Raw genomic sequence first — 13222 nt, forward strand, 5'->3', positions numbered from 1 at the left:
GAGTGTAATTTTGTGTGAGGGGTTTACAACCGATTATGAATCTCAGAGCTCCATGACAGACAGCGTCCAACAGGTGAAGAGAGTGAAGAGCTGAAGCGTTTACGTATAAAACATCCCCATCATCAAGACGAGGCAAGAAAGCGGCAGCAGCAAGCCATTTCCTGGCATTGAAAGAGAAATGGGATTGTGTTCTTTAAAAAAAAGAAATCCAATTTCCTTTAAAGATGATCAATACGGAAATGTGAAAGAAAGGCTTTCATCAATATTGCTATGCCTAAATATTTTAAGGGAAACTTTGTAAGACACTGTAACATAAACACACTGCAGATGAGGCCAACATATCCACTGACGGCCTCATGTTGTGTACAAATCCTGAGCAGCAAACCTCATTGCAACTGAACATAGCATTGATTTTCATAATCCTTAGCCTCAAATTTCACTGTAATCCTTTGAAAAAATGAGTGAAAGACAAACAGGGAGAGGGAGAGAAAGAGAGAAGAGAGGATACAGTATATGTCCATATATATACTTGAGCGATATGACGAGATAATCGTCCAATATGACATTGGTTGGCCACAGAATGGTTCTCACGTGTCCTGTTATGAACAGAATGTTCAACAGAATACACAAGTCTGCAACGACTCCATCCAAAAGGAGCAGCCGGACCAAAAACACCTACCACAGTGAGCAATCAACCCTCAATCTTTGGGGCTTTCACAAAGGCAACAAAATATCTATGTGTTTTTCTGAAAGCAGTATCGTCAGTAAGGGAATTTCAATATCATCCCTGTGCTTCCCATTAATTACCTAGACTCTGGCGGCCGGCCAAAGTCTATTTTGTACCACCACAGTTGAAACAAATGAAACACACATATTGTTTTACACTTTTCCACAGGTGGGCTGGCTGGCCCTCTCCGCAATCGAATGGCTACAAAGAGATGAAAAACAACCTTAGAGATGCAAATCATCCACAAAAAGAGTCAACATGAGTGTTAAAGTTACAAAACAACTACAAAGAGTCACAAAACCCCCAAAGACATGATAACAGACTACAAAGAGACTCTAAACGACTACGAAGAAACATTAAACAACCTCAAAGAGACACCAAACAACCTCAAAGAGACACAAAACAACCTCAAAGAGACACAAAACAACCTCAAATAGATGCAAATCATCCACAAACAGACTAACAAGTACAAGGAGTCACAAAACCACTACAAAGAGACACAAAATGACTACGAAGAGATGATAATTCAACACAAACAAAGACAAAAAATTACCACAAAGAAACAGCAAACTCATTCAAAGGAAAGCAGAACTACCATAAATTCGTTGTGAGTGTCTTGTTCCTGTGTAGGAGGGATGTCATGGGGTCAGGGAGCTTGAACATGTCTGTGCCCGGTGGCCCATTGTCTCATAATCTGTCCATGTCAGTAATGTGTGGAGGGCTTCCAGGGGGATGTTGTGTGTGTATATGTGTGTGTGCGCATGTACCCAGCTCAAACAAAACAAAGGCAGCTTCCCACCTTCCCTGTTGGCCTGTGACTGTCTGACTGTCATTGAAATTCTCTGTGCTCTTCATAGAATGGGCTTTAATAAGGTCGCAAGTGGCGTCATTGAAAAGCCCCGCGCTCCTTTCTCGGGAGGTCTAAACCCAGCGTTCACACGGCAAGTGTCCCCCAGCCCCTCTCAATGACTAGCCCACTGTTTGCTCCTCCTCTACCATAATTCTATCAACACTGACGGGTGCTATTGACAGGTTTGAAAGCATGGCTTTTTGTGGGTAATTACGGTTTTACACCACAAATGGATCTAAATGGGTTTTTGCGACACTCTATTGATCCTTGAGGGGTAAATTGGTCTTTTTTTTGCCTGCCTCCTGCCTCCAGAGTACATAGAGCTACAGAGGGATGGTGTAAGGAAAGCAAGGCTTTTTGTAACAACAGGGTCAAATGCAGTATACTGTAGTTTACATAAAACAGGTTTAACCAACGTACAGTATTTCAGTCAATCACATCACTGAGCACAATTTTATTGTCCTTATTTGTATCTAAATGATGATGACAAATATAATCAAAGGAATGTTGATTGGTGAAGGGACTGGAATGGACTGCTCAGTGAAAGTATAATTTCTAAGCACATTATGACAATAGCCCTTCATCATAAATGTCACGCATGCTATTCTGTTGTCAAAGTGTATTAAAAGACATCAAAATGTTGTGTCATGATTGCACTGAAGAGCACACTGATGGTTTATTCCTCTAAAGGCCACAAAGAATGCTGTTGATGCCACCAGCAATGTCTCGACATTTTGGAAAGCAATACATTCATATCACAGTGGCTTTATTAGTACTTTGAGTTTAGCCAAGTTCCAGCATATGCCAGCTACAGGAAGGAGATCAAATTGCAGTAGAGCTAAGGTGGGAAGAGGTGTAGATGAGTGCTGTGTTTGCTTACTAGAAAGCCCATGTGTTTTTTGGGGCGACGAGACGGGTCTCGCCCAGCCAGTATAAAGTTATAGCTGTGAACGTAGCAGCGCAGTGTGTGTACAGTTTATTCGTCTGTGAATGAATGCTGGGACTTCTCAAGACCAAAGCCCCTGTTTGCACTGCACTCATACGGCGGTTCCGGCTGATAACATCGCAGCAGCCTAGCACCCACCCTCTGGTTCCCCATCATGGCACCGTTAGTTCTGTCAGCACTTTTGCCGTTGTTTGCACTGTTAGCACAGTTAGCTGCGAATTGCCGGTTTAGCCGTCGCCATGGTGAGAAAGCAAATACTCCCAAAAATTGAAGGTGAAGTCAGTGAAGTCCGTTTACAGCCCCTTACCAATCATGTGTCATGCAACTCATGAAAGACAGTAAACTATGACGGGTCAGGATCTAATGTGTGGCCATGTCTGTTGAGCAAGAATGCATGGCTTTGTGATTGCCTGATCTTCCACAGTGACCATAGAGTCCGACCAGAAACAACAACTTTTAAAAGAATGGTTTGTAACTTTTGGGATATACACTTTCAAGACCTTCACTTGTTTGCAGAGAGTCGAATGAGAAGATTGATGCCACTCTCATATCTCATATCAATCTTCTAATTCAACTGTAGACAAGTGAAGACGCGGATTTCCCAAAAATGTCCAACAACTCCTTTAAAAGGGATTTCTTGGATCAATACGACAAAAGTGAACTGCTCTTGGCAAAACTGTAACGCAGCTTCTATGTCGGCTGCAGATGACATCGCCACCACGGACACATCAATCGTTACTAAATGGTTAGAGCGAAATGATAACATGCTCCCAAACACAACACAACTAATATGAATAAAACATCAGACTAAATGACGAAGTGAAAACCAAATGGCACTTGAGTCTGATTATCAGGCCACTTTGAGTCCCACAAACCCTAAAACACAGTGGCTAGCAATTTACGGAGCATTTATTTATCCCTTCGCAATGTTTGTATGAAAATAAGAGAAATGCATTATAATAAACACATCATTTTTCCCCGTCTCCTGGCTTTTGATTACAGTCATCTCTCTTCACTCATTGTTTGATTAACTGGCGGTTTTGTTTGATTAAAATCAGCTGCCGCCTGATTGGAACAATATTCATTTTAATCAAAATGATCCTGCGCCGCGCCAGCGGTTGGCTGCTGTTTGATGAAAATTACCTGCTGTTGGGTTGCGATCACCTGTCTGATTATTCGCCAGAAACATTTTCTTGTCAAAGTACCTTGGGGCTTTTGAAAGATTAACAGAGAACTTGTAGTTCCCGTTCTACAAGAAAGGATGCTGAAATATTCATGTCTGTTTGTGTCAACTGCTTTTTTTAACGGCATACATTACTGACTTAGGCTGCCTCTCTTGTCTTATCCATTGCCTTATTTATTTATTTTTTTGGGTGGGGGGCTTTGTTCCAGTTCTGCTGCACATGCTTGAGGCTCCATTATCTTGAATGTTTTCAGTTTTGTGTACACGCATCATCGACAGAGTGCACCGTGCTGTTGTGACCTTATGAATTCGACCTTTGGGGATTAAGAAATTGCCAATAAATCAATTTCTGTGTTTTAGCAGAATGTTAAGGTGCATTTGTGAAAGTGGGTGGCATCACGAGGAGTGGACTCCAGCTGTTTGGTATTTGCTACAAGGCTCAGAATGCATCATGAAGCCATTCGTTGGCATTACAGTTACGGCACACCAGGGTACATTATCTTTCCATTACATCAGGCAGTTTGATAGAGCCATACTCTCAGGGCACTTCTAATTTCAAGCGGTACATCTGGGATTTCTTACACGGCCTGCCTTTTATTCTGCTGATACCAGCCGATCCTTGTTCCTCACCGAATCAGCGACGTTGGTTCACTGAAGCTGCCGAAAGCAAGTGCTCCAATGCTGCTGTCTGGTGCAGAAAAGTAGTGCACCAGTCGAGCCTTCATCTAATTGAGCTCTGCACCCGCATTGTTTATCCTGTACCCATGAGGGTGCTTCTGGCGCTGCTTCTTTGCTGATGCACGCCGATAACACATCACCCGAATCCGTCTCAACCGCAGCAAACGGTTAAATTCACGGCCAACGTTATTTCTTCACTGAACTAGTTTTCCTTGGATGAGTCAAAGTCATTTTTGGCCTGACATTGGCAAGTCCTGTAAGGATAGTAATTGGATTTCCAGAATAAGCGAAAAAATCTCCTTTCTCTCTGTGCCCTGCTCTAGTAATTGAGGTTAAATGAAATGGTCAACCATGCAGTAAGCCTTCAGTGGGTGTTCAGCAGCGGATGTGTGCAGTATAAAGAAGAGTTCTCATCTGAATTCTTAGTGTTCAAACTCGCAAACATTTATTGGAAAGGCAAATATTTATGTATATATATATATATATATATATATATATATATATATATATATATAGGGGGGATTTTTTGACAAAAGAAGTATGAAAAGGTGTCACGATCACTCGAGTCTAGCTGTGTAGATCAACTGGTGTCACGTGGCTTTTTGTGTGTGTGCAAACTCACCAAACATCCTCGGCGTCCACGTCGCATTCAGCCCCGAACTGGCAAATATCGCAGGTAGACGTTTCCTTCTGCCCTGCCTCGGCGGAGCCCTCTCCTCCTAAAAAAAGGGACAGAGGGAGACAAGAGGGGGAAACGTTTCAAGCCTGTTTCACTCAAGACGAATCTGCGGCTGTATTTGTCCAACACCCAACTGGTGCATTCAGAGGGAGTACAAACCTGTCACAAGTGTGCTTAACACGCCCCCCCCCTGTCGCAATGCAATGTGACCGTGAGACATCAACTTTGGACAACACAAGCGCATTTATATTCTGCCATATCCCGCCATAATCCCACTGAAGCCATCTCCTTCACCCCCCCCCCCCGCCTCCTCCCTCTCCCTCGAGACTCTCCCCGCCTGACTCTCATCTATCACTCCCAATATCCCCACTGATCTTTTTGGAGTCCCTCTTTTATTTCATCCCGCTGATTTCCTTGCGCTGGGAGTGCGACGACTCCTCGGCGGCGGGACCGGTACTGCCGTCAGGCTTACGGCGGCTTAGGGACCCCGCCGGTGCATATCTCCCCTCATGAGCAGCCGAGGGGGAGAGGGAAGTAGAGAGAGAGAGAGAGAGAAAAAAAAAAAAAGCAATCTGGCCAATCTGAAATTGCATTCTCCTACCACAGAGGACTCCTCCAGTCTCTACCCGCTTTGGCTCTTCTTCTCTTTCCCCTCGGCCCTCGTCTAGAAAATAGAAAAGCTCTATTTTTAAACTTACTAGGGCCCGTGAGGACAACTTTGGAGAAGAAGACGAAGAGGTGGAACGTGGCATCATTTCCACATGTCATATATTTAATCTCCCCCTCCGCCCTCCCCACACACACACACACACACACACACACACACACACACACACACACACACACACACACACACACACACACACACACACACGTGCACATCCCTCCCTTGTGTCGCCACTTACATTTCCCTTCTGAAACTTTTGTTATTTCTCGTGATCCCCGGCGACACAATGGATGAATCGGAAAGAACTCTTTTCGGGAGGTTTAACCTGATTTTCCGCCGTCAAACTTAAGTTGGGATTGACTCTTATTTTAAGGTCAAAGTCAGTGGACGTTACTACGCTGTCTTTCACAGTTGAATCCGGTTAGCATGTGACTCTCCTCCTCCGTAACTCAGCTTGGATTTCGTGGCTGTTGCGTCGGATTACGCCAACAGCTTCGTTCGCCTCTTTTGCCTGTGTCCAAAACACACGGTGCGGCCAACAAGATTGGAAAGTTCCTTTGCCGAGGATGTTAAACTCCTTTTCAAACGCCCAGCCTTTGCTCGCAATGTTCTTTCCCTTTTGAAGCGACGTCTGAAGCTGCAGGTGTTGGACGGCAGCCACGGCGGTGATGCATCGCGTCCTCTGAATGCTGAACATTTCAACAGTCAGGTGGCAAGATGTACGTTCTGTATTCACAGCTTTGGTTTGCTTTACCTTCAGGTCACAGGATTGGCAGGACTACAAGGTGTGAAGCTGCATTGGCACGCAGCCAACCAGTGGAGCTTGAACGCCAAATTGCCTCAGTGTTCACCTGCAAAAACTCTTTCAACGGAGGCTCTCGTATATATTTCTGGAATCTAATCTATCTAATCTAAGTTTCCACCGGCGCTTCATTTGTTTCCAAAATATTCCTTAAAAAGTTTCTCCATAAGGTTCCCTCTTTGTTGAGAAGATAATTAAGCATTGAATGTAGTGAAGGCATCTACAAATAATGGCCTTTTAGTAGAGGAAATCATTCTGGCTTACAGTTTCACGGCGGTGAGGAGGTTACAGACTTCATGTGCTGGCAGAAAGACCAGCAACGGTATGTGCAAAGCTGGCAGTAACAAGACTCTTTATACCCGCCACCTGTCTCTGCTACTGTTATCATGGACCTCATCATAGCTTAACAAAACTTTATCTGGAAAATTTCAGTTTACCACTGAGATCCATTGCCCTCCAAAAAACACGTTTTAACTATCTACAGCTCCTGACAGAAATCATTATACAAAAAAACTTTCCTTATAAAGTTCCTTTTCGTTAAAGGGGCACTCCACCACTTTTTACTCATGAAGTTCAGTTTTCCAATCACAAGGTGTATCAGCCCATGATGTCATCAGGGATATTTTTGTCTTGGGATTGATTCGTCACTTAAAAAAGAAAAACGATGATACAAAGAGAAGATGTGGGATATGAAAGAAGTGGGTATTCCGTTGACATGTAGGGTCTAATAAAAGATTCTATCAAGTTGCATTGTGGGAAATATACAGTAAGATCCAGTGTTTTGGGGACTATAAGTCAGGATATCTCGCACTCGGCTGCACAGATTTAGACCATTCTCCCTATTATCTGTCTCTTGTGAGTTCTACGACATTACTGAAGTGCGATACTAAAATCCTTTAAGTGGCAGAGTGAACCAATCGGGAAAACAGTCAGGAAAATGCTATCAAAAAGTATTGAAACTAAATCATGTAGTAAAATAGCTGTCGTAGCAACTCCATAGTGAGTTTGTTATAAATTTCTCTTAAATAAGCTAGAATACTTTATTCCCTAGTATAAATTAAACTCCCAAAACTAGATCCTACACTTAATGTGCCATAATGAAACTCGATAGCATATTTCTGTTAGACTCTCCCTGCCCTGATTTGACAGGCAGGCTGTCTTTTATAAATATGTTGTCTCAATCTCGAGGGTTATTTCCTCCTGAGCCACAGACGACATTACACAACTCGCAGTACTACACACAACCTGAGTACTTCGCTTCATGACTCGAAAAACAGATCTTAATGCCTAAAATTAGCGAAGTCCCCCTTTTCAAACTCGCTAATGCCAGCAATTCTTACAAGCCCATGTTCCTTAATTCATAGACTTTCAAGGCGTATTGTCAGTGTTGTCCTCAAGTGTTCAATTGTGCGAGACAGTTCAATTATATGAGCTTGTTTTTCCTGTCTCACATCAGAGTTCAAGGTACTGGAGATGCAGGGACTGCAGCTAATTGAATCAGCTCTTTGACCGCTGATGTAAATGTGATTTCCCTCATTTCCACCCGTCGGGGATGTTGTGGCGTGTGAAATTTTTCACAGGGCTCTCGCAGGGCAGTGGAGCTAGCCAGTCTCTCTGGCTGCTTTGTCCTCTGTCAAATGATCAGCTCCACATAAAGGCTTGTGGGCAGGCAAGCATGTAAGCTCTCCCACGACTCTCCTCTCCTACTAGAGAAAGGGGGGAGGGAGGGGAGGGAGAGACTGTACATGATTCTGCGATGCCTGCTCGTATTTCTTGCAAGTGCAAAATGCCAACATTGCCTCCTCTCCCTCTTTCTTTCTGTCCCCTGCTCCCCAACACTACAGCCAGGACATCTTGTATGCACACACTCTTTCCCTGGATCCCCATACACGGCACTGCAGGCGCAATTACAAAAAGGTGACTGGGGACCAGGAGTGTTTTCCACTCCTCAAATCCCCGATAGAGTCTCCTGTAGCACTAACACAACATCGGCCCTGTTTCTGCGTCTGCTAATCCCTGGAATCAGGAGACACGGCTGGGTAATGACTGAACAGATTAGCCCATCCACTGCCCCCGCGATCACCCCCCGCCAGCTCCTACATCATCCAGTATCGATCCGAGTCTGGGCCAGACCGGTCGACTGGCCTCCTCTGTGACTACTGTCCTAGCCTCACCTCCATCTCAGCTGAATCTTTGCTTGCCTTTTTCTTTCCTTTTGTGTCAAGCAGAAATGGCAGTTCATTCACAAAGGTGCTGTGGAGCTACCTCGGCGGATGAAAGGATGTATTTAATCCCCTTACTGGTGTCTGGAGCTAGGCCATGCTTTACGTACCATATGCATGAAAACTCACATAAAAATGACAAGAGAATTCACCACCGTGACTTCTGCATTTAAACCACTGGATTCCTGCACTCACCTACCTTTTCCCACAGAAAAGGGGAAAGGTTTTTCTGCTGTTGTAAATTGTAAAATAGAAGCAACGCAAACTAGCAAAAAATACTTGATATAGCATATGAAATGTTTCCATCTGCACATTAGCTTATTTGATGAAATTCCTAGTATATTAAAAGAAAAACTGTGCAAGTTATCTAAGCTTGATATGAATTAAGGACGAATATGATGCACAAAATAATCAATTGTACAAATTAAATTAAACACAAATTAAACACGCTTGTTTTTTCCACCGTGCTTTACTGCTGCAGTGGTTACAGAAAAGAAGCCAAAGTTGTCACTCATCTGGAGATAGCGATGCGTTGTCCTTTGTGTGTGTGGAGGAAGCATTGAGTTGTTGAATTGTACTCATTTACTCTGGCTCTCTACTGCAAAACCTCACCTTAATGAGTCAGCCACTTGACCACTTGACCATCCATCTACATTGATGTAAATAGAAATGTCCGCTCTACTTCTATTTTATTTCCGTGACTCCATCAGTGCAAAAAGGTCACTGGTGAGTGAGGCCATCTTAATGATCTCCAGGATTTCATGGCTAAGATGACACTCAAGATACCGTTGACAGGGTGATGCACTTGTCGCTGCTTTATGGCTATGGAGACTCTGAACCTATGTGGAAGGAGGTTCTATGCTTTAACAACACCAAATTAGATGGTTCTCAATTTTAAGGACCTCATGCAACACGACAGAACTTACGTCCTTGTGCAAAGACGAATGGGGGACAAATTGCGGTGTCCAATTTGTCCCCAAGCTGATCGACCTATTGACATAGACTTAAGGCTTTAATGCTGCCAAAGCCTTGACTATATACTGACACAAGGGGTGAATGTAATTATGTTATGCTTTTGTAGTCCTTCCATGTGCTATAGTATGGTAGAGCATATTTCTTTTCTACATGAAGACTGTACTGTATACACAGGCATGGAGTGTAGGTGCCTTTCTTGTAGATACATCAATGAAACAAAAAAAGAGTTTTAGGGAAGTAGACAGGAAGAAAGACCATTTATTAGAACGAGAGAACAGAGAGAAAGTGAGAGAACTTCTTTTAGTGGGCGCACACACACACACACACACACACACACACACACACACACAAACACACCCAATCACAGACAGGAGATTTAGGGCACTCTAGCATGCAGCTATCATACGGATGATGAATGAAGCCCACACACCCCTGGAAAACAGAGCGAGACCACTACGACCTTGGTTGCAAACACACCGGGGAGAGGAGACGAGCAGAGGGCTGGGAGGGAGACACGGGCTGATACATCCTACATATATATATACGGCAGTGTGTGGTCACTGAAACAGATTCAGGGTAAACCCCACATGGCTCACTATTTTTACTGAACCGCCCTGCAAAAGGTTTAGCCCTGGTTCAGACTTTTTTACAGCCATGTATTCAAACTCCCTGGAGCATTTTTATTTGTTTGGTTCATATGGGCTTTACCTGGGATGGGCACGTGTTGTAATTTCACAATATGGCCTTCAACGTGCATAAAATCTGTATTGTGAGCAGATATGGATATTGCACACGGAGAATTGGTTTAGGACAATAAAACGATGGGATGAATACAGATTATTATAGTAACTTCCTATAAAATACAATAAGGCAGTGAAACCACCGGTAGACAGTATTCTATAGCTTACCCTCATTGATATACTGAACATGATGTGGAAAAAATATTGGAAACATCTTTCAGTATAACACAATACAACAAACTCCAAAATGACCACTATTTTCAATCAAAAGTCTCTAAAATAGTCTCAACAAACAATTCATGAAGGTGTATGGCTGTTGTGTTAAACTGAATTTGTTTTAGCTACGTATATGTACCTAATACTGTACATTTTTCTTAAAATTTTGCAGTGAATGTCTCAAAAGAGTTGTATATAAGCTACAGCAACAGAATAATTGCACCATGCCAGGGAAACAAAATAATGCCTATTGGCAGCTGTGATAAATCTTAGCGAGGGCTGTTTTCTTCCCGTAAACCGACATGTGATCCATGAAAGGTGATACAGGAAGCAATAAACATGAGCCGAATAGCTGATAATGGCCCGGGATGATGATACTGAATCTATGGTACGGTCACATTGTATCTGCATCACACCGCCAGTATTACATGCAGTTTGAACTCTGACTCATCTACATAAGATGTAGTCCTTCAGTTGTGTGAGCAGCTCCATTAAAAAAAGACTGCTGACAATTAAACTATGAAAGCCATCAATCAAAATGGCATTATCAATGGGCCGCTGCCCCAAGTGGCCGATCTGACAGGGCGAGCTGGGCCAGAGAACAGCCAAATAATCCATAAACATAATGGACATCAATATTAAAAAGATGACAGATGAGACTGCCGACAGAGGCCAGGATTCAATTTCTATTCTTTTTTTCCCCCTGCAGGAGACCATATCGCTTTTCACAAAGTCATTTGTCAGCCATAAGGCCGATGAGGAGAGGCCGAGCTCCTCCAAAAAGTGAGCCAAGGGCTGTTGTTCCAGTGACGCAAATGACAAAATGAATCAGGCACGGGGCAATAATGACTTTGATATGAATAATGGTACCATCAAAATGCTTGGTGGGCATTGGCATGGAAACACTGTCTATGCAGTAGTACTCCCATAGACTGAGTTGGACGTAGTCAGTGTAGTCACCCATTGGATTGTGGACTGCCATTTTGAAGCCTCGGGTTTGCGTTTGGCAATTGGAATCTTGGCTTTTGACCGTCACCATCTTGTTTTTTTGCAACCAGAAGTGCCACTAGTTGTAAGACAAAAAACGTGGACTGGACCCAGACCGGACAATGCCCTGGCAGCGACCAGTCAATCACAAGGTAGCCACGCCCTAAAGCCTCCTTGTTTATAACTGCAAAATGGTACAAGCAGCATAAAAAGAAGGGATACTGTCAAGCTGCTTGTGTTTCCCCATTGGCCAAGTTTAGCCTGAACACATCATAACTCAGATAAAGTCTCAACAGGGTTGATTTATTACTGGCTTGTCTCATGTTTTAGCAAGACCCTATCAGAAGTGACAGCCATCATTTGTAATTGAGGCTTGCTGGTGCATGGTGTAAAGATGATTCACATGCGACCTTGCAGCTTAAGTGCTGCACCATATTGCTGGTTCTCTTCATTCATGTTGCAGGTGGTTTGTGGCGCAAAGTCACATAAAAGGAGGGTGGGGGGAGGATGAATCATTAATTGCATTATTTGTGATGGTGGTTGTATCAGTTGTCACTCCAAAACACTCTCATCCTCTCACCTTTTTACTATTCACGATAAAAGACTGGGCTTCTGAAGTAAGTCGGAAGTAAATTTAGCAGATACCATGCTAGAAATATAATTTGACTGAATGAGTACCTATAGGTATCACGGGTGCAGCTGCAGCCAGGTAAAACTACTGATCCATTGGTGGAGACTGTGCAGCCATTAATGAATCTGTGAATAAGGTCCTCAACTGGGTCAGAGCCTTTCTCAATGGATTAAAATGAGGAATTATGGCTTTAAACGTTCATCTTTCCCAGCGTTGAGAGGATTAGATCCTGCGTTCTGTTCTCCTCTAGCCTGAATGGCTCAGCGACTGTCTTTCAAACCCTCTGTTCAGTCAATAAGAGCTCTGGAAAAGAGCATTCAGGTCGTTCAATAAACTTAAGGAGAAGTGATCATCTGCACCTTTTATTTTCTTCAGTCTTAACTAAACACAAGTAAGATCATGGCCTCTGTGTCGTTCTTGACTATTGATAGATATGTAAGTGATTTCATAACAAATTTAGAGGGGCATTTCTATTAAAAGAAACTAACTGTTCCTCAAGCAGCTTGATTGTGTCCTGGTTAGGGTTGGGTTTTTGAAATTTTTCGATACTGGTCATAGACTGTATATAAAAAGTGGACTTAGTCACCTTGAAGTCATCCATTGGTTTGTTGTTTGCTTTTATGAAGCCTCAAGTTTGTCATTTTTACTGGTGTCACCTTGGTGTTTGGTTACCATCTTGATTTTTTGGAACCAGAAGTGACACAAGAGGATGGAGCTAAGTACAACCGAACTCTGAATACAACATCTTTAAGCAACCAAAAATGTTACAATTAACTTTCATGAACTGAAAACACACTGTGAAATGGTTAAACTGTAGGACAGAAACACCTAAACTGGACAGTGCCGTGGTAGCAACCTGTAAATCGCAAGGTAGCCACGGCCTAAAGCATAACCTGCTTTACTATCTAATTTACTCTAA

At 43.1% G+C, this 13222-nt stretch overlaps 1 protein-coding gene across 1 annotated transcript in view; it reads right to left on the reverse strand.

Moving 5' to 3' along the window:
• The window catches only part of LOC137868393 (tomoregulin-2-like), a 105420-nt gene that overhangs the window by 14863 nt on the left and 77335 nt on the right, over window positions 1–13222 (reverse strand). The window contains exon 5 of the mRNA XM_068705159.1: window positions 5007–5103. Within this exon, the coding sequence (XP_068561260.1) occupies window positions 5007–5103 (97 nt within the window). The remainder of the gene's footprint in view (window positions 1–5006; window positions 5104–13222) is intronic.

This window comes from Cebidichthys violaceus, unplaced genomic scaffold, assembly GCF_023349555.1.
Source record: "Cebidichthys violaceus isolate CVI_PGR_0920_01 unplaced genomic scaffold, fCebVio1.0.p SCAF_11, whole genome shotgun sequence".
NCBI lineage: Eukaryota > Metazoa > Chordata > Actinopteri > Perciformes > Stichaeidae > Cebidichthys > Cebidichthys violaceus.